At 42.6% G+C, this 23,306-nt stretch overlaps 1 protein-coding gene across 3 annotated transcripts in view; it reads right to left on the minus strand.

Annotated features, from left to right (window-relative positions):
- The window catches only part of znrf3 (zinc and ring finger 3), an 86,714-nt gene that overhangs the window by 8,451 nt on the left and 54,957 nt on the right, over window positions 1–23,306 (minus strand). For all 3 annotated transcript variants that reach the window (XM_086031845.1, XM_086031846.1, XM_086031844.1), the window contains 3 exons: window positions 3,662–3,736; window positions 1,375–1,506; window positions 399–509 (listed from right to left, as the gene is read on the minus strand). In XM_086031845.1, coding sequence (XP_085887971.1) covers window positions 399–509; window positions 1,375–1,506; window positions 3,662–3,736 — 318 coding nt within the window. The remainder of the gene's footprint in view (window positions 1–398; window positions 510–1,374; window positions 1,507–3,661; window positions 3,737–23,306) is intronic.

Here is a 23,306-nt window from a genome sequence, read left to right on the forward strand (position 1 = left end):
TCAGACACTAAATATCTTATTTTAAGTAATGAATGCAGTGGCAACTAATTTGATGCCTTTAAAAACCTTTTTGATGAGGTCTAAAAATATTAATTATCATGATGCATTATAGCACTATTGTTTTTTTAATGTCTGCAAATTAAAAAAAACGGACACATTGAGAGCTGGTAATTAAGATGAAGGAAGTCGTAAAGCCACTTCTTGAAACGATGCTCGTTACGCGCGCACGCGCGCTAAAATAAGCTGTCACCATCGCCAATTAAAGGAATGAATAAAAATATGACATGAATGAAAATGAAGGAGTGAGTGAGACAGCTCCCTTTGGGAATGGACTACGTGGCGCCGCCGCCCAAAAGACAAAAGCAGCACTCGCCCATTGTGTGTGTGTGTGTGCGCACCTGACTCCTCCTCTGCTTGAGCTTGATCTTGACAAGCAGGATGAGGCAGACGAGCGAGACGACCACGAAGAAGGCCAGGAAGATGCCCATGTCAAAGTACTCGGTGGGCTGCTGCGCATCGGCAACCGTAACGACAACAACAACAAAGTACAAACATTAATATCAATATGGAAATATCACCAAAGTTCAGTGGATGTCGGATAGGTTGGGAAAGGTTCAACTGAGGTTTTTTTCCCTGGTTACTGTGATTTTAACCTTACATGGCATTTTTGTGCCATCTGCGATTGAACAGAAATTAGGCATTGATTTAATTTAGTTGTTTATTTATTTGTACATTGAAATTTCGGAGATAGGATTTATTTTATACTAAATTAAAAGATTTTTTAAATTAAATTTGGGGGGAAAAAATGTCTTTGGAGATGTTTTTTTTTTTTTTTTTTTTTACAGAGATTTTGTTTTTAGATTTAGATTTTGTAAAACTATTTTTGGAAATGTTATTTTTTTAGACCCTCAATTTATGGAGCTGTTTATTTTTTACAGATTTTACTTAAACATTTTTTTTTAACTATGTTTTTGGAAATGTTGATTTTTTTTTACTCAGAATATTTACTTAGAATTTCAGAAGATTTCTCTGAAAATGCGTATCTTTTTACACCTATTATGTTGGGAGACTTTTTTTTTTACCCAGATTTTTGGGGGATATTTATTTTTACACAATATTTGTAGTTTTGTTTTGTTGTTTTACACTTATTCCTTTAGATGAAATTTGTTTTTTCATTAATTCTATTAACCACCTTTAGTGGGAGAGAGCACTAAAGGAATTCAACAAAAAACAGTTTATTTTAATAATAAATAATAATTCATAGACATTTATAAATGTTACATCGTAGAATTCATTAAAGTACAACTAACTATGCATTTCACCTGACAAGTTGACTGTCTATTTGTGTGCTTTTTTTTGATGGTTTAGTCTTACCCTGGGGGGTCTGTGTTGTATCCTGGCGCGCGCCACTTTCTGCTTGTTGACGATGTTCATCAACTTGACGGCGTCATTACCCTTCACGTAGACCACGGGACGTTTGAGGGGGTCGTCCGCCACCTGGTTGAGCTGAGACACACAAGAGCCGCCGTAGCACATTAGGTACCCAATCTGCACAAGGATCAGACACCTCATTAGGTACACCCGCTCGAGAGATGAATTCATGACTGGAATTTGACAAAACTTTTCCGGTACATTTGACATCGATATTCTCTGCAGCCCGACAAAAAACACTAGAATCACGACACAACCTAAAACTTGACAAAAATACATCGTAAGCTCAAAAGTGGAACAGAATCTGTTCCGGGACGCTGATTTGATTGTCTTTCAAGTTTCAATATTTTTCCCAAAGTCAATTGTGGAAATAATCTGCTCCAAGGAAAAACACAAAAATGTGGGATGACGAAGCGGTTCGATAAGGTGCAACTCACTTTGAGACGTTATGATGCAACGGGTTTCTTGTTGTCATTTTACAATATAAATGAACTTGCCAGTACTGTAAATGTGGCATTGCCTTCAAAGACATATCTCGCCAATAAAAGACAATTCAACATGTATCACGATTTTTTTATTTTCCAGTCTAAAGGATTCAGTCTTTTAACCGTTTCATGCATGAATTATGATTTGATGATATGATTTATAATATAAAGATTTACTTTAGATGAATTAATATAGGCGAAAGCAACTTTTAAATAGCTGTCCACTGTAGTGAGCACTGTGCTTCGAAGGGTTAAATCAAAACTGATTTAAACCGGTATTTTGTTCCACCACTAATACACACACATACAGACACACCCCAACTCATTGGCCTCATTCAGACACACACGCGTACGCACACATACACGTACATACATACACGCATGCACACACACGCATGCACACAGGCATAAAGATACACTAAATGCACAAACTGACACATGCAAATACATACAGGAATAGCACTTACATGGACACACTCAGCAGCAAATACATACATACAATCACACAGAGCTGGGCAGTCTGTCCCTAGACCTTCCGGCCCGGCCGGATGTCCATTTTTGGGGCGGGGGGTGGGGGCTGACAAATTTTAAAAAAGGACTGGACTAAGTATGGCCGTAAGTGGATTTTAGTCCGGCCCACTAATCGGCCCTCATGCGTGTGACGTGCTCGCGAGGCGGCCAAATTTCATCTTAGCCTGCTCAGTGAAAGGCTTCTTTTTAGGCTTCTTTCTACTCCCGCGTCGACGCGAGCGACAACTGCCGATTTGAATCACATGACTGACGCATTGTGCTGTTGGCGACAGGTCTGCGACACATGCCACGCACACATCAGGAATTGTTGCTGCTCTGATCGGTCCATTATGTCACATGTTGCGATGACATACAGTTTCCCACACGCAGAGGAGGAGAGAGAGGATGCAGCACGCAGCTCGTTGCTGCAGCAAAGCAAACTAGTTTGGCAATAAAATTAAATGCATAGTCTAGGCATCTCGGTCCCTTTATGGTTGTAGCAGGCACGATATCCAATGTTGTCGCTGTCTTTTTGAAGCGACTCCCCCACGACTTGGAACTCAACTGTTTCAAAACAACTTGTGTCCACGAGTATAGTCAAGCTGCGCGCAGCACTCAAGGATGACGCTGGCACATCAAGGCTGGCACTTCTTCTGGCGTCTTTCCTAATTCCGGAAATACGCCGTAGCAAACCTGCTGTGTACAGTGGTTTGCTGGTATGTTTTTATTTTGAAGGCCGTGAAGTGGAAGTGAAGGGGGAGTGTGCAAAATAAATAAGTAAGTTGTTGACTGCGACTTCTGGCCGTCTCTTGGACCCAAATAATTATACAATACGACAAATTCAACCCCAGGGCCCGCTATGCAAGTAAGCACATGCAGTTGGGTAAGTACTACTGGCGCATTTGAAGCGTGTCCACAGCGGGTTCGAATTGTAAATTAGCCAGCTAATGATCTTTAAAAAGCTTCTGGCGTTAGCATCTCTCCCGCAGCGGCGTCAATCACGGACGCTTTTTTTGGGGGGCGGAATGGGGTTGGAGGGGGTGATCATTTTTATGAATAAGGGCGGGGGGTCGCGGCCGGAAGGGTACCCAGGTCAAGGGTGGAGGTTCGCGGCCGGACCGGCAAAAAAGCGCCAAGTGCCCAGCTCTGCAAACACACGCACACACACGCCCACACACCCCCACACACACACACACACACACACACACTGCTATCGCGACGACGTGTATGCCAACCTGGTCGATGGCGTCCGGGTTTTCCGACACATCAAAGATGACAGCAGTAGCTCCCCGCTGCACCGCTCGCTTGGCCTGAACACAGACAATGTTTACATTAATTAACATTCACAAAGACAAACTCTAGACATTTTTGATCAGGGATGACTTTGAGACAGTGTACACTAGGGGAAGCGCTCCATGCTCAATATCCTTATGTTTCTTTGTGTGTGTGGGCGTGTACAGTATGTGTATATATATATATATATATATATATATATATATTAGGGGTGTAACGGTACACTACGTTTCGGTATGGCATGTTCGGTTCGGTCCACTTATTAGAGCGAGCTTACGCACGGACGCTAACTGTTGCGTGCGGGAGACGAGAGTGGCGCCACAACAGTGAGAGCCAGAGCTCGAAGGTCCCCGCGTACACGGTGGTCTCCTGTTTGGGAACATTCTGGCTTTCCTGTTCCCCATCGCCGATGGGGAAAGGTGCGTAGATAAGTCCGAAGGTTGTGTGCCGACATTGCTACATGAGATGGGCGGCAGGTAGCACGTCTAACATGCACGGCATCATCCGACTGTGAATGTTTCTTAGACGAGGGAACAAAAACGTCAAACTTAAATAGCGAGATTGATCATATTGTAGCGTCTTCCAGGAACACGCAGTCAGACGTAGTTTAATTATCGCGCTTTTATTAATCCAAGTACAACTGCTCGCGCTTTCCGCTGCTCCCCTCGCTTGCCGTACGATGCATTCATGAACCTCGGAAACATCACAACTCAGCAACACACAAATGCGACCACAACACAGATAACCCAATTCGCTACAATATGCTGTTGAACATTCAAAGACTTCAATGCCTAAAAAGTGTCTACAATTTCATGTGTCATGTGTCATCTTCCAAACCGCTTATCCTGTACAGGGTCGTGGGGAGGTGCTGGAGCATATCCCAGCTGACAATGGGCGAAAGGCGAACTACACCCTGAACTGGTCGCCAGCCAGTCGCAGGGTACACACAGACACCGTCACTGAGCGGGAACCGATCTCACGCTGCCTGAACACAACTCAGGCGTGTGTACCACTACACCATCAGTGACCCTCTGTATACAATTACTTTAAGACTTTTTAAATTTTTTTCATTATAAAAAGAGTTTTAATATAGTTAGCAATAGTTGTGGCTGTTATTGTATGTATTTTTTTTTCATCACAAAAAGTGTATATATGTACTGTAATGACAACTTGGCTTTAACTTGAATACTTAGATGTGTCATAGGCTTTTGCTGCTGAGTGTTTAAAGATTTCAGTGTCTTAATAATTTACTAAATGAAGAGATCTTTATTGTTAGTGTATTCTTTATTCTGGTGTAATTTCTTAGAATATCACCCGAATAGTTCGCTTTTATTTATTTTTTCTAAAAAAATGTACCATTTACTTGTCATCTTTTCAAAATAAACATCCATCCATCCATTATCTATACCGCTTCAAAATAAACATATTTAGAAATATATATATATATATATATATATATATATATATATATATATATATATATATATATATATATATATATATATATATATATATATATATATATTAGGGCTGTCAAAAGCGTTAACTTTGGAGATTAATTCAAATTTTAAAGCATAAAAAAAGAATTAACTCAGTTAACTGTTTTATATACTTCCTGTGGCAGCTGACCTCTACTCACTTTGCACACGTCAACAACAACACGTGTTTCCGCAATATGGCTGCCGATACGGCTGTACTTTTTTCATTTTTATTTTTCGATGAGTACTTTTTGAAAACCAGCAACGCACCGAGGCCGCGAAACTCGAACCGCGAAGTAGCGAGGGATTACTGTGTTACATGATACTACATCAACAAAGTTGATTATTCAAAAAAAAAAAAAAGGCTGTAATCGAAGCTGCGAGGCTGCTTTAGCCAATCGGAAGCCTGAAGAAAGTCAGTTGGAAAAATGGCAACATAATGCATCAACAACGGCAATGTTTTGATGTGAACGAGATGACATCCTGGCATTATGGAGTGGCCTTGGGCGCATGCCAGCTTCACTTTAGAGCCGCCGCAAGGAAGACTGACAGACGGGTGGAGGGAGAGCTGGCGGTGAAGAAAAAAGTGGCTGCTCGCAGGTCACATGGGAGGAAGCGAAACGTCACAGGCGAGGCGCCATCAGCTCCTGTGAACGTATTATTGTCTTCACGTCAAATGGTGGCCGCTTGCAGCATTTTGTCGCACTCATATGGCTTGATTCAATCAGAACATTAACAAGAAAAAAAAAAGATTAAAACATCGGAATATGACGAGAAGAAGGAATTTTACAAGAGAATATAAATATGTAATTTTATGAGAAATGCTCTTCATTTTAAGAGAATAAAGTAGTAATACTACTTGGCGAAAATTAAACTACAGTCAACTACTGGTGGTTCTGCAGCCGTACATTTGCATATTCGTTGATTGAATTCTTTTTTTTAAATTTCAATTCTAAAAAATATTTTTGGGATACTTTGTTAGCTGGGATTTCTTTTACCAGTATTATGAGCAAAATAATTTTGCTTTTTACAAGAATAAAGTTGTAATATTGCAGGAAAAAGACTAAAATCATAATAGAGGGACAAAAGAATGTCAGAATTTTGCGAGGATAAAGCCGTAATATAAAAAGTAAAAGTCGAAATTCTTCATCCTACAAGACGTAATGTTACTAGAAAAAGTCATTTTTATGAAGTCTTCTGTATTTTATGAAAATTATCATTTGTTAATGTGGAGATGGTCCAAATATTAGGAACAGTTGCTCCACTTGTTGTCCACTTGTTTCCTGCAACTTAATAGCACTTTTCATTTTTCTTCCTGCTCGTCTTCTTGCACTTGGAAAGTTCAAAAGCTTCTTTTCCCTCTCACCCAGTTTCCCTCTACACACACACACACCCCCACACCCCCACACACACACCCACACACACACACACACACACGCACACGCACACGCACACACTTAATTCGGCACTAGTCTGCCGCTTTGATGTCGGCTCTCCCAGTTAATAATTAATAGCTGTGGCTGAGACGCTTCTAAAAAAGAAGAAAAAGATGAAGACGAAGAAGAAGAGCTCCCTCCTCAAGAATCTGCAGTGCAGCGACTTGCCTGACGACAACAAAAATGTCCCTGCAGGCAAAGTGGCTTGCTTGCCTTTAAAATAAAAAAAAATAATTTTTTTTTTTTTAAAAAGCCACCTCAGGCCGAAAAGAAGTGACAAGACATTTTGTTTCGAGAAGACATGCTTTTAACGTTAAAATAGGACTTGTTTACGATGAGGACTGCAATGGTGACACCAAGCCCAGAAAAAGGGCTAAAAGTAGAACTGGAGGAATTTGGAAGTGAATTCCAGAAATGACTAAAAAGTTAGGCAAATTAATTTTTACCAAGCAGATGCTAAAATAAATACACTACGAATACTTCAATTTGTAACAAGCAAAGGAAAAAAAACTAGATTAAAAATGCATTATTCCAAGAATAAAGTAGCACTATGAGGAGCAAAAACACAATTATATGAGAAGGAAAAAAATATTTCTGTAACAGACAATCAGAAGGGACACATTTAAAAAAAAAACAACAGAAGACGGAGTTCCTATCTTGTATCGCGGAAATCCAAGATGGACCGTAAAAAATTGCCATAGCATACAGGAATGATGTAATTTTGGGGGAAATCATGATGAACCATATATTATTGCCTGGCTGATTGTGGTGAGCGCGCCTTGGCCACAAGGGGGCAGTTTAATACATCCAAACATGAAGAAGATGGACAGTCACAACCTCCCAGTAAGATGCAGTAATATTTCTCCGCACAGGATAAAGAATATTTGCTTGTGAGTATTGTGGAAAACGTATCTTGGCTGTTTATCAGTGTGTTTTTTTTCCAATCATTTTTTTTAAATTATTTTTTTTTCTTCGATGCACTTATAATGAGTGTCAATTATATGCTGATTTTTTTTCTATTCGCTGTACTGGTTTGTCCTTGGTCACTTGTGGCTAGGCAGAGTTCGCAGGCTCTCAATCGGAAATGCCCCACTGGAACATTTTTCAAAGCTTTGAAGTTGAAGCTAATTCATTCTCAACACGCGACGACAGGTATGGACTGGCTATACTATGCTCAGCCGGGTATGGAGTGGGTGGGGGGGGATCTGGGGGTTCAGCTATGGCAATTTCCCGCTGGTTCGGTGGCCCAAGCGCACAATCTTCCCCGGGCCGAGATGACGAAAACCACAGCTCAAAAAGAGCAGCCGGCTGTTGAGTCTAGACGGCGAGGAAAATGCAATCTATCTTTAGCCTCCCCACGTCGGGCTGCCAGCTCGGGATGCTTTCGCTCGTCTGCCTCCCGCCCCACCCCCAGATCGACATACATCCGAGTGTACTGGAAACGTATGCACAACCCGTTTGCATACCTGGATTGTGCCTGCTTCCGCAATCACTATCTCAACTTTTGCTGCTGCTTTGGTTTTGTTCTTCGTCCGCTGGCCGCCACTGCCGCTATAATTAAAGCAATTAAGTCTTCAGAGGACGGCGCACTGCTATTACGCCATAATTCCATGTTGCCTGCTGGCTTTATTAAAAGATAAAGGCATACTTTTCTCCCAAAGAGCTTCTCATATGTGGTCGCCTCTCTCGCTGTTGTTTGGCCACAGTTCCCCCAAAATCAAAGCAAACAGTGAGGTATCGTGCGCTCTATTCTGCGCTCGAACTCCAGTCTGTTCTGCATTTTGTTTTGCGAACACTCAAGGCAAAAATCGTCTTGGCTGCAATATAGTCTATGTGCCCCTCTACTACAGGGTATTCGGATTAATATGGCGCTGGTGGAATAAGAATTAATCAGATTAATCCAACCATGAATCCACCACTCTCCGTCGACTGAAATTGATGTTAAAGCGCTCTCGGGCTCACATTGCGGAGCTCACCTGTTTTCTGGAGTTGGTCGTGAGACGCTCGCAATGCCCGAGGAAGCTTTGATGTCAATTTCTTTCGACACATTTTTGACTTAAGTAAATTAATAATAGGAAGACAATCAAACACGACAGCCGAGGGAACGCTGCGTTCCGGCCATCAAAATCTGTCTCTTTCGCGGTTTTTTTTTTTAACTCTGTGTTTTTTGTCTTTGCCTTTTTTGGTGTTTTCTGTGCGTGATGGCAACAGTGCAAAACAAACAATTAATTGGACACTACATATGATACACTCATAAATGCATAATTTTAATGTAATTACATTTTAATCCGTAAAACTATTGAGTAAGCAAGAAGTCTGAATATTAAATGGACAAACAAGCGATAATAAAAACTGAGAAAGACAAAAACTTTCAAAACTCCAGAAAAATCATGATTTTACAGTTGGCTTGATTTCACAAGATTTTTTTTTTTTTTTTTTTTAATTTATTTATTTTTTAATTGCAGCAAAATAAGATAGCAGATTTCAGGGAAAAAAAAACCCAAAAAATGTATGCACCAAAAAACGCTATCAGATTTCAGGGGGAAAAAAATAATGTAACGATATACCTTTTATCTAATGACAGTTGACCCACAAATTCAGTGATTTGTCATTTCATATCAGATGCGTAACCATCTAAATGAGCAAAGTCACATCATCTGCGTGAAAGCGTATGAACTAAAAGATACAACCACAATTGTAATTTGCTTAACATATTTTTCCACGTCAAACGGGCAGGGACACTGCTGCCACAGTTCCACTAATATTTTCTCCATATCATGGCTCCACCGGAGCCTTTTTCGCCATTTTGTATGTTTGTTTGTTTGTGCGCGCCACATCCAGTCTCTCGTCATAAGAAGGAGGGCATTGTCTTCCTATTGGTCAATACCGAAGAACAAATCGAAGGACGACGTAGGACACGTCACACTCTGCGGCGAGACGAACAAAAATTCTGACATGACAGACTTTCGCGGTGGTGGTCGTGAAGTGTCCCAGACGCCAAGCGACCAATCGTTGAGCATGTCACACTACACGGGCTGCGATGCGCCAAGACAACTCAAAATCGGCTACGAGACACTACGTTTGTCTGCGACATGCAAAATCGGGCTACATTCATGTAGTCTGACGTCGGTATTAGCCACACCGCAAACATCACAAATGTCAAAGCAGTTCAGAAGTGCAAAACAAGAGTCAGATTGTTAAATTGTGAACACTCCCCAAAAATATGGAAACAACTAGGGCTGGGCAAAAAACAGGCAGCTAAGTCGACCACAAATTTGTTTGACACAAACATTTCTGCATCAAAACTATAATTAACTATAATGAATAATTTTAAAACCACATTTTCCATGTCTGAAAGGTTAAGGAAATTTGCTATAAAGTTTAAGAGCTGCATAAACCTGGTTCAAACGGCAGGATTTTAAAATTGTCGGCCGACTTCCAAACCCTGAGCGACCGCACACGGGACTAGAAAAAGTCACGCGTATTACAGTTTTGAACCGACCGTGTGTGGTGTGCAGCCACACGACAAGATCAACAAATCACACACGAAGCACATTCATTCACAGATATTGGCGCATCAGACGGAAAATCTCACAAAAGCACTCGAGATTAAACGAGACTTCGGAGTGAACAAACGTGGAGGATGAAAAGGCAGAAGGGGTCTCAGGTCGTGTCTTGACGGTGGCGCTAGTTTGTGAATTATTTTTAGTGGACAAAAAGGGACACAAACAGAAAAGACGTTGGGCTCCGTTGCGCCATGACTGTTTTCATTTTGGATTCCCACCGCGCTCCTTCGCCGCCCCGTCACCTCACTTTCTGATTGGCTGTACGTCACTGTCATCCGGCCACATGCTCGTTTGTCCTCGGGGCACAGCACACACGGGGCGAAGTCGGGCCAAAAACAATCCCAACATGTTGAATATACACCCGTTTTTCTGACCGTTTTTTGGGGGGACTGACGGACCAACGGATTTCTGACAGACTAACTGACGGACTTAAACGACGGACTGACTATTACAAATCAGTTTGTCACGAACGACGGACGAATGACCGAAGGGTACTCTGGCCGTTGGCGGATGACAAATAACGGACCAGCAAAATTTAGTAAAATGCCCACCTCTGCAAAATGAACCATGCAAATTCAATTTGTGGACTGGAATTCAAATTCACCTTCCAATGCAATTATTCAGGTTTACCAATTCAATTTCAAATATAAACGATTCCAATTCAGTTTCTGGCGGCACGTATATCAGCCCAAGTACACCAGCACTGAAAAATGTTTAAAAAACTGAACTCCGCCTAGAGATTTCGTCTTATCAATACCAAATGTAACAGAGCATGGCGTTTAAGTTTGAGGATTCGGCATGAAACCCAAAACTCTCATACTGTACCTCAACTCTCCAAGATCAGATCCCAACCCGCTTTAAGATAACATTTGGTAGAAATGTCTATCACAAGTTGATCCACACAAAAATTCCTAAGGAGCAATGTCTACAAAAACACAAAGTCTACCATTTTGGTTTGAAGTAGCCATGTTAGGTCATTTCTTTCATTTCTACGAGTCCTTCAAAGACCAACGAGTCACTAAATTTGAACCACATACTTCTTTGTGGATATACAGAGCTTGACTAAATATCTCACTTAGCAACATGAAACAGTGGTAGGTATGTCTAACATGGGTTGACCCACAAAATAGACTCAAGAAGCCAACACAGAAGTCTGCCATTTTGGGCTGAAGCGGGCATTTTAAGGTCATTTTTGCTTTTTCCAGAGGTCTATCAAAAGCTAACTTTTGTCCATCTATTAGCAAAATTGTACCTACATGCTGACACTACATCGTTAAGGAATTGAAGTTTTGATCACTGCAGGCATTCACACTTGGACGGTGCATTGAATGTCAAGGGTTCAGTTACGGCAACGTAAACACGCTTGGGGAAGGAATCACTTGAGGAACTTCCAGTGCTAAGTGGATGTCATGGAAAAAAGATGTGGTGCACATCACTGTCCTCGCATGAAGTCAACTGTGAACACAAGCTGCTCGACTGGCAGCGTCAGCGACTTCCTGGATGCGGGCATCGGGCAGCAGCTCACAAGACCTTCACTCCCTTCATCAGACGCCATCACAACACAAAAATCACGTCATCACATGTTCCATTCAACGCTTTCTGTCTGAAGTTACTCCAAAAACACAACGCTTATTTCCGTGTCATTTCCTCTTCTTCCCTCCCTCTATCCATGCATGCATCCGTCCATCCATCCATCCTTCCTTCCTTCCCTCCCTCCCTGCACTTCAGATCTGCCAGCACACAATGTGGGGCGGCCATTCACCAGCCATTGCGTAACCACAATTATCCTGTGCTATCGAACACTGCATGCGCGTGTGTGTATGTGTGTGTGGGTGTGTGTGTGTGTGTGTGTTGAGAGGCTCCTATGTCGCACTCTGCAAAGAATGTTGTGAAAGATGTGAAGCAGAAGTATCCCAATCCATTCATGTATGCGCCAAAAAACGGACAGGTGGGCTAACTGTTTCTTGTTTGGTTTAACTTACAGTAAATTAATGAGATAATTAAACTATTTTAGGGGAAAAAAAGCCATTTTCAGACCCTCCTTTACCCAACCACATGAAACAATAAAAAATAGATGAAGACATACCTGGGATTCAATGGCTAGATTAAAAAAAAAAAAAACATGAAAAAAAGAGTCCTTGGCATTGAATGAGTTAATGCAACAAAGGGAAAACGTTATCAGAGAATTGCAAAGGATACAGTAGAGCTGTCCCGACTGGTCGATTTACGGCGATGACGTAAATACGTCAGGACGCACAACATATCGTCGACGTCAAGTATCGATGACGTAAAATACGTCGGCACGTACGTACGCTCGAGTGTCGATGACGTAAATACGTCAACACGTGCATTGCGTCAGTTGTAAACAAGTGCGCACAGTAGAAATGGCGGAGGCGCCGGATACCAGCGTCCCAGCTAAAAAAGCGGACAAAAACGTCCAAAGTATGGACATACTTCAAAGAAAGGTCGAGCGAGTTGGTCGTCTGCACCCTCTGTAAATCTGATTTGGCGTACCACACATCATGGCACATCAGCCATTAACAAACACTTTAAGCGACGTCACTCAGGAGTACTACTGGAAGACGAGAGAAAGCAGAAAGCTGGAGTATCGTAAATCCATCGAACTAATTAACTAATATCCCCCGGTTTTACTGAAATTGCTGTTATGTCCGACGTATTAACGTGCATCGTTAAGTTTCATTTCTCGAAGCAGCGGGTTACAGTCAAAGTTACGCCGTGTTGTGTTTCAACTTTGTGCATTATGTAGCTAACGTTCGCGGAGCTATTTCACTCCAGTCAAATTGCGTTGGTGCTTGTAGGTAATGTTACGTCGGTTCCGCTGCTTTATGTACCTATAAACAGTAACACGCGACATCAGTTTATATATCTGCTCCGGAAAGCTCTCTGTGGGCGCAGCACAGCATGCAGATCGTATTCAGGATGATGTCCTGCTCCCGCTGCTTTAAAAAAAAAAGAGAAAGGAAAAAAAACAACCTAGAGGAAACACTGGCCTGCTAACCATAGTCTGTGACTGTACTAATATATAATGTGTGCTTTTTCATTGTTATAATATTTAACTATGCACTGCTTTATCTGTTTCAGATTTAAGCAAATGGTTGTTATTTATTTTGTAGTTATTTATTTTTGTGAATTCTTTTACTTGGGCTGCTGCACATGCACGCACACATTGTTTCACCGTTATGTATAGATAAATACCTCATTCATGTTCACACGTCATGATGCCTTCCTAAAAGAGATGTGTTCATTCAATTTCAAAAGTTTTTTTTACTTTAATAAACAAAGAATTTAAATACGCTTTCAGAAGTGTTTTTTGGAATTAATAATCGTCAAGTCACCAATAATCGCTAGATTAGTCGAAAAATTAATTGTTAGACTCATCGTAAAAATATTCAAACGATTAATCGGGAGGAAAATAATCGTTTGGGACAACCCAAGAATGGAGTACTCTGACAGTACTTCAAGAATGTTGATGGACTGTAGTCTGATCATGTCATGAGCATGTCACTATGGCTTTGCTGCAGTATAACAGGCAACATATAACAGGCCACTCTATCGCAGATTTCTGCAAATTTAGAGTTGCACAGCATCAGTGTAGCTGTGCCAAACCTTGCCAAGCAGCACTTGCGTCTACTGGAAGAGATGCGGCCCATGTTTACACTTTAAAATCTACCACAATTCATATTAGTTGTTCGTAGTCTGGACTCCTAAATATATAGATAAGTGTAAGTAATAATATTATTGACATTGATGACTTATAAACCGTAGATTTGCAGGCATTAGGACCACTGTCATTTTTGCTAGTCTCTTTTAAATATAAAAGTACATGTAGATGTTGCTAAACTGGCAACACTACAGACACAAGTCGTAGCTCTTTCTCACTACCTTGCTTGTACTAATGTGTACACGTATGCACGTAAAAAGCAAAACTTTCAATGTAAAAGCAGCAACTTTTAGAAGCACCAATTTTACTTTGACTTGATAGTCAATGTGAGGGCCGGTCAAAGACTGTGGGCGGGCCTGATGTGGCCCCCGAGCCGTACTTTGCCTAGATTTGGTCTAGTCAAATATTTTTGTGTTTAAATATAAAATGTTTAATTATCTTTTGTTTTATGTCACAGTGTTACAATAAATTTCAACCGGGAGTGAGAAATAAACAGCTTGAAGCAAGCAAGAGAGAGAGAGAGACGTTTGACGAGATGTTTTAATAAGTTTGTAAGTAAGAAAATTAGGATATTGGGGTAGAACTGCGTTAAAAAATGTCTTTAGATCTCGGATTTTCACCTTCTGCAGAGAGTGTGGAACGTACTACAGTGCTACTCAAGCATTTATCTTGATTTTAAGATGCAGCGGTGCGACTCGGGCTGCCCACCGAGCAGCCCGAGTAGGACAGGAGCAGGACGGGCCGCTAATTAAATTTCCTCTACTTTTCCTCGGCGTGCCTCCCATGCTGTTTTCTTACCGCTTTAGGACTGCAGCCCTTTGCGATTTGCAGGAAAACAAACAAACTTTCCGTGGGCCGAGACAGGAGTACCACTTTTTAAGCGCAGAGGATGTTTGGACAAGAGCGACTTAATCTCTCGTCCTAAATTGCAGGCTATAAGTAGCCACTAGTTTTTGTGTACAAAACGCATTGGTGATGTAATGCGGTATCCTGAGCCAGTTATCAGATAAGGATAGCTTGTGCCAGCATGATCTAATAAAAAAGAAAAAAAAATACAGTTACTGAGTGACTCTAAGGCCTTGACACAAATAACTGAGGAGGCTAACATTTGGAGGTAGTGGGGGGGGCATACGAGGCCTTAGCAGTTATGTTACAAGGTCACAGGGCAAAACAAGCTCTGGGCCCCAATTAAGCCCGCCCACCCACACACGCACGAAGATCCCAAACCCATTTAGCTCACTCCGTAGCAACCGGCAGTATTCCTGCCATGGAAAATTACACCACTCCCAATGTGCAGCGCCTCATCATTGCAACAAGCTTGATCAAGAATTTGCACCTCGAGCACAACTATTTGAGTGAATTTTGGGGCAATTTAATCCTTTAACAGGTACTCCTATCCGTAACAACACACACCTCTCAGTTCGGCAGCGTGGCAACTTAACAAGTGTAAAATGTTGCTACATGCTTTGAATGGGGAAAAGGAGCGTGAACATGTGGACTACAAACATTCAACATCAATAGCATTAGCAATACGCACTAATCATTATAATACCATGGCAACATTGCAGAAAAAGGTAAAAATGGTGAAATGTTGCTGCGTGTTTTGAATGGGGAAATGTAAAGTGCCATTTGGTGGACAAATAACAACAATTAGTCAACATCACTAGACACATATGCTAATCATTTAAGCCGCAAGGCACCCTAGCAGTAAACAGTAAATGGTGTGATTTTATAACATTTCGCTGCATGCTTTGAATGGAGAAAAGTAGCCCCGGAAAGATCCCGGATACAAGCGGCTGAAATGTGTAGATAATGGATGGGTGGATGGATGGAATTATTAAACATCAATGGCCACGTGCGCTAATCATTTCAGTCGCAAGGCAACCTTGCAGGATTCAGTAGAAGTGTAAAACATTGGTGGCTGCTTTAAATTGTAGTCGTTTGAATGAAAAAAAAATGAATGCCACAAAATGTCCCTTTGACCTCTTCAGGGCTTCAAAGTTGTCATTTTCTCTTTGTTTTGAGTGCTCACAGTGAGAACAAAGCGATCAAAAGATCTTATCAGCAAACACTGAAGAGTGCACTTCTTTCATTATTTTTTTGTTCTGGTCCCAATAAAGATAACCTCAGCACGACTGTAAACCGGCCTTGAGCAGCGTGCAAAAAGCGAGATGGCGCAACATTTACTTCAACACTACCCTCCATTGTTGTCTTATCTGGCAGAGTGTACCCTGGCGGTCAGTCAACAATTAAACCCATGACGTGCATTGGCAAGAGAAGAAAATTTGGCCTTTAAAAAGATAATAACACTGGACAAATATAAACACACCATTATCCAGAATTAAAATCACACTTGATTATCATTTCAGAAGTGAGGCACCCTTGCAGGAAACAGTAATGGGTCTGAAACATTGCTGCATGCTTTGAATGCGGTAAAATAATCGCCATCTGGTGGACAGCTGGAAACACACCACTAGCCAACGGCAATAGCGACACATACTTTTATCAATAGCAGGGCACCCCCAGGGGAAACCGTAAACGATATGAACTGTTGCTTCATGCTTTGACTGGGGGAAATTACTGCCATCCGGTGGACAAATATAAATACACCCTTATCCAACATCAAAATCATCGAGACACTATCGTAGGAAACAAGAAAAGGTTTCAAATGCCACTGCATGCTTTGAATGAGCAACAAATAAAATGTTGTCGGATGGACAAATATAAACATGCCATTAACCAACATCAATAGCGACACACATTTATCATTTCAATAGCGGTGCACATTGGAGGACACAAAAGAATTATTGCTGCATTCTTTGAATGGGGGAAACAAGCGCCAAATGGTGGACAATCATAAACACACCATTAATACTAACACACATTCCTCATTTCAATACCCTCACAGTAAAGGATGTGAAATGTTGCTGCACGCTTTGAATGAGCAAAAAACAGGGTTGCCTGATGGACAAACATAAACACAATGATCAAACATCAATCACAAGACACACTGCTAACAGTGCTTCTCTTGCACTGATAAAATAGATCAAATAAGTTACAACATTTTTTAAGTAAATAAAAAATAAATAGTTTTACATCTTCGATTGAAACAGTAACGATTAATACATTTGGGCCAGTTTGAAAGCCACATGTCTAGGCTTTCAATTTCTTTTGGAATGATGTTTCTATCTGCTACATGCGCTGCGATATCGATCGGTTCCTTGGTGTTGAATTTCTGGGAAAACTTCAGCTTTCCGCGGGTGATTCCAAAGACGACCTTAAGTTCTAGAAAGATGTTTAGCCAGGCGCTTTAGGCCTTTATGGGTTAAACAGTAGCGCGACACCCTTGTCGGATCCAGCCTAAGGTGGGGATTCTTTTTTTTTTTCTGTGCTAACATTGTTAGGGCTTGTGATGATTGTCAATTGCCGAGGCTTTGACTCAGTGGAGCAAGCAAGCCTTCCTCCTCCCCTTCCTCCTCCTCCTCCTCCTCCTCCTCCTCCTCATCACATGTTGCCGGACAATCGTGGGCTCGCTGGCCGAGCATAAAAGCAGCCCAAGTGCACAGGATGCCATTCTCGCCCCCGCTAATTCTCGAGCTCTGGAAGCATCTCCAGATAGGAGGAGGCTTCAGATTAGCAGCGCGGGGGCCCCTCTCGGAGATTCCGCGGCCGGGCCGGACGCAGCGGGGCGCGCGGGCCACGAGGATTCACACGCACGCATTCCCCGACAAAAGCTTCAGCGGAGATGAAGGGGAGGGGCGGGACGAGGCTTTGGTGGAGCCGGCTGGATGTCCGCCCTTTGCTTTTGATCCGACATTCCCGCAGGCTGCTGAGATTCAACTCTCAGGAAACAATATGTTGCAGTGCTGCACAATATATCGAAAAAATATTGTTGGCGCGATAATAGCATGCGCAATATGCATAACGCAAAGACCTGCGATAAGTCTCATAAGGGACTGTATGCATTTATTTGACTTTGACCAGTCTGATGCAACCTTAAAGATCAAATAAAGGCACACGAACCATGAATTACTAGAAAAGAGCGTTTATGTAGGTCTGCATCTACTTCAATTAGAGTTAACTCACAAAACACTTTGACTTGCTGTCTTTTAAGCGCTCACTACGCCAACTATACAAAATCCTGCCAAATAAGTACTGCGTGAACAGTCAGATTGAAACAATGATGGAAAGAAATCGGTGGCTTTATCAATTCAACTGTTTATATTTCATGAAGCAATATGTAAATGTATGGACTGCACTTCTTAGGCGCTAAATTTATCAATATATTTTATGAATAAATGAACAAAAATACATTAAAAAATAAAGCCTACTGACAAACTGGAATGAAGCAGGCCCCCTTCCTCAAAATTACAGCCTTCGTGATTTGAAAATGTTATTGTACTACGTCGATTTAAATTTGATTTATTGTTCAGCCCTACCTAGTGTTAATGGGTACTGGCGGGAAATAATTTCCCAAAACACACAATTTCTGATGAACTTCTCTGTTTCAGGTTTTTCCCACCTTTTCACTTCTTCCCGGCTTATAACCCTGTGAGCCAGTACTCGTGTCCTCACCTCGCATTTGTGGACGCGTGTGGAATGCGTCTGGCGACGGGTAGGCTTGTCAGCCAGGAGGAACTGGCATGGATCGGTGAGGTTTTCAGGGTAAACAAATAACGCGTTCCGCGACAGAACAATGGCTTCTGCAACTCATCTCACAAAGCGTTTGGTGCGGATGTTTTGATTATTTGCGCAAATGACTTAACAAAAGAGAGAACAAGATTATATTGAGCAAGTCAAGATATCCCCAACTACCTTTAGACCTGACATGTCAGGAGTGTAATGTTTGCAATTAACAATTCCAGTCATTTAGAAACTCACTTACGCGTTCTTTACTTTTTGTGTAATTAAACATGCTAAAAACCTATACAGGACTGAGCCCGGCCACAATTAGCAAAAACTAGTCATGTTTAGAATGAATTCCAATGATTCCAAAATCAACAAAATAATCAGTCATGTTTTCCTTTTTTGATTGCCATTTTAAAATGGGGCGGGGGGGAATAAACGATACATGAATTTCTGACAACGGGGGGGAAAAAAAGGGAAAGCGGGAACAGACAGCTGAGTGTGATATTGAGGGCGACTGGCTCCAAGCCTGTGGCAAAATGATGTTCTGCACACTCAGGTGTTGTGTTGGAGGTCGTCTGGAGGGCACGGCAGCGCCACGGGAGTGTCATGCGGCGGCGCTCCTAGTCAAGACGCTCGCGTCGGCCTCGTTCTGACCTTGTTCTCGAGACGCCGTTCTATCGCGCCATGTTTGTTCTCTGCACTCGGGGGCGGGGGCGGTGGTGGGGGTGCACGGTTGTCTGGTCAGTGGGCGTATTTGTGCATGTGCGCACGCATCAGCTCGTCTGCTGTTTGCCAGCGTGCACGAGGCCGGCTCGGAGCCTGGCAGATGGGTTTGTTGGGGATGCAGACGGCGGCATGAGTCACCGTGTCTCGCTGTCCTAGCGCTCTCCACTCAAGTCAAACAACGGACTGCAAAAAATGCACTCAGAACTACAAATGGTTCAATCATCAATCTGATTTTATTTTTGCAGTTGTGCCTTGACTTCATTGCTTGGTCTTGCAAGGCCAAATTTAAGGTACTGGTGCTACATGAGTAGTGAACTCAACCCCCTTCATAACAAGCAGCACTTGGCAGATTGTCAGCAATTCTTCAAAAATAAGCGACAAGATGTTTAATGCCACTCCCAGTTGAAGTTGAGTGTTGAACTAAACATCAAACAAAGAGAATTAAACACAATTTTTCCTTGAGTCAGCATAATGCAAACACAACGCAAAATGCCACAGACTAAGGCTACATAATAGTCGAGAGATTGTAACCCTTTCAGCAATGAATATTTGAACACAAACGGTAGCGGTTTTAAGCTAATTTTACTGGGAGGGGCAGCGCATCACAGTATAGTCAACATGTGATATGCTCACGGCAATGACGCAGTGTAACGAATCTTAAGCCCGTATTTCACTGAGCAGCGAAGGTTTGCGAGTGTTTGCAAACGTAGTTAATGTTGATTTTTCGTCAGGGTTCATTCAAGGTCACACACGGCCGTAAAGATGTTCGCTAAGAGTTTCAATGGTCGAACATGTTCAGAATTTGCCACCATTTGCGACCTTGAACGAACCCTGATGAAAACAAATCAACACTCACTATGTATGTTCACAAACGTTTGGCAATCAGTGGGATACAGGCTTTACACTACAGCATTGCTTCTTAAAGTGGAAGTCAACTCAGGTTTTTTCAAGAATATGTTCTATGCAAGCCCAGTAGTTGAAAGAAAATATTGCATTTGTGGAATGGAATAAGTGTTAATCCACTCGTTTTTAGCCATCTCTGGGGGTGGCCATTTTGTCTTCTGTCGACTGAAAATGACATCAGTACTGCTCACAACGACCAATTATGGCTCAGATTCAGAGAACAGGTCAGCCGTGATTGGTCGTTGTGAGCAGTACTGATGTCATTTTCAGTCGACAGAAGACAAAATGGCCGCCCCCAGAGATGGGCTATAAAACGAGTGCATTTTGCTGCTTAACTTATATTCCACAAATGCAAAATGAAACAGAATGCCGTGTTTCAACTAGTGGGCCTGCTGGGAATATATTCTTGAAAAAAATATGCTTGGGTTGACTTCCGCTTTAAGGGAATGAAGACACTCTCAGACCCCCCTCCCAGCCCCACCAGAACCGCCATATGTCAAAAGACATTTTCTTTATCCTCTGCAAAAAAAACTATACTGCATAGTTCGGAGTGATGAGAGTAGTTGTGAAAGTCTTTGTGGTTTGTCTTCATGACTGATTATACTGCCTAGTCGCCCACGCCAAAAGGAGTCGCCATGAATGAATCATGCACAAACTGTTTATGTTGTTACAAGATGTTTTAAAATGAAATATTATGCTTATTTTCCTCATTAAAAAAACAATTACAAAATTGTTGTTGTGTTTTGGGGAAGGTTGGAACGGAGATTGGGTTGTTCACTCGACTGTTGTTATTACAACGTCAATTGAGGCAATATGTCCACGTGGTTTGGCATGTACCAACGAAAACAAACTTTGCATGCCCCCCTAAATGCTCCACTCATGACCCCCCCCCACCACAGTGCTGGCGGGAGGGCAAGCAATTGATGAAGTGGAGCAGCAGGACGTCCGGGGGTGGAGAACGGCTTACGGAGCTCTGGGCTCCCCAAACGTCTCTTTTCATGTTGGTGTGCGCCGATGTTATCCCGCTACGGCTCTTCCTGGCAGGGTGTCGGCGGTGGAGCCCCCGCCCGTTCCCCTTGGTCGATTCCTCTCCTAAATCACTGCTTTTTTCCGGGAGATTCCCGCCGCGCCTGTTTCCATGGTCACTGGGAAGCTTCTTGTGTCATGTGGCTCCGAGTGAGCCGTCCCGGCGAGAATTACCCGGCTTTCATTGGGATGCCAAACGCGCATGATTAGCCATTGGCGCTCAGGCCCTATTTAACCTTACGAGGAAGGAAAGTTGATAAGAAAGTCCTTTTGGTAACACTTGCACTGTGTTCAAATGATTATCTAGAAAATCATTCCCCCATAGACAGGCTGACAAACAGCAGCAGTCTTGCTTTGTTATAACTCTTCGTACATACGATTTTTCTCACAGGGATGTTATGACGGTGAAACCAAATAAATGGTTAATCGTCTCATCGTCTTACTACAAATACACAACAAACTGATGGAAATCAAGGATAATTATTTGCTGAATTATTGTTCAAGTTACTGTAAAAAGGGTGACCAAAAAATGATTGCAATGCAAATTTTAATTTTTGCGTAAATTTAAAATTTTGGGACATATTTGACATATTTTGAGGTTGACACATGACTGGCTTTTGCGGGCCACATACAATGATGTGGCGCACCGGATCTGGTCCCCGGGCACCTGACATCGGTGACCTCTCGGCAATTAAAAATCTTTTTGTGGGGACGGCAACTGTTAAAAAACCTTCGCTATTTGCAGCAGGGTTTGGTCTTTGCAGACATTCCTCCGTAAAACCAAAGCACAGCACAAGTCGAAGGTCTGGCGAGAAGTCTTTCAAGTCGAAGGTTTTTACGAGACAGTGAGGGTTCAAAGATTTTGTAGGCCGAAAAGTGAGTCGAGTCCGGATGATGGGATGAAATGGCGTTAAGAGACCCCCTCGCTTTGGCCACACACATTGTTCCACAGGCAAATGCGGTTTTTAGGACTCTTCCCACACAGGATACACATTTTACGCTTGCATGCCGCCTCGAGCCAAAAGTTGAAAGCAGCTCGCTTTATTTCAGGGAGGAGATGACACGGCGATCGTGTTTTTTTTTTTTTTTTTTCTTCCACTGTTCTCCTCGCCACTCTCTGGGGTTATTTTTAAGCGCTTTGTAGTGGGCCCCGGCCGCTCTCCGAAATGTAGTCTTGGCATGCGTTTATGGTGGAACTGATGGTGCTTGACGCAGAAGCTGCTGAGAGGCAGCGCCAGGCCACAAGCGGCAAGCGCATACCAGCTGGATGCGACGACAGACAGACAGCTACCGACTTACCAAAGCAGACACACTTTGCCTTGATCATTGCATCGGGCGTTGAGAATTAATTGCTGACAAATCACATGGTCAGCACGGTGACCTCGTGGTTAGCACGTCAGCCTCACAGTGCTCGGGTTCAAATCTGGGCTCTGACCTTCATGTGGGGAATTTGCATTTTCTGCCCATGCTGAAAGGAAGTTTGAATGATTGCTTTTTTATAGCTTTGAAAGAAGAAACACAAAGTATTTCAGCGGAGCCTAGTTGTTGCTGAAGATTCTTCAATCCTGCTTTTTTATTCCTACAGAGAGTGCCAGCTTTATCCATCCATCCATTATCTGTACCGCTTCTCCTCACAAGGGTCGCGGGGCGTGCTGGAGCCTATCCCAGCTGTCTTTGGGCAGTAGGCAGGGGACACCCTGAATTGGTTGCCAGCCAATCGCAGGGCACACAGGGACAAACATCCGCACTCACAATCACACCTAGGGGCAATTTAGAGAGTCCAATCAACTTACCATGCATGTTTTTGGAATGTGGGAGGAAACCGGAGTGCCCGGAGAAAACCCACGCAGGCACGGGGAGAACATGCAAACTCCACACAGGGAGGCCGGAGCCGGGATCGAACCCACGACCTCTGAACTGTGAGGCGGACGTGCTAACCAGTCGACCACCGTGCCGCCGTGCCAGCTTTAGTTCATTTGATTTGATTCCAACTTTGGTTATGATTACTGAGTTTGAGATGATAACGATCATATACGTTGAGTTTGTTTGGAAAAAACAGGATTTGTTTAATGTAAACAAACAAGGATCACTGCTACACTGCTTGTACTATATTTTTGTTTTATCCATTGCTCTTGCTCTCT

Source organism: Filicampus tigris, chromosome 5 (assembly GCF_054856515.1).
Source record: "Filicampus tigris isolate MCC_2025a chromosome 5, RoL_Ftig_1.0, whole genome shotgun sequence".
Classification (NCBI taxonomy): domain Eukaryota; kingdom Metazoa; phylum Chordata; class Actinopteri; order Syngnathiformes; family Syngnathidae; genus Filicampus; species Filicampus tigris.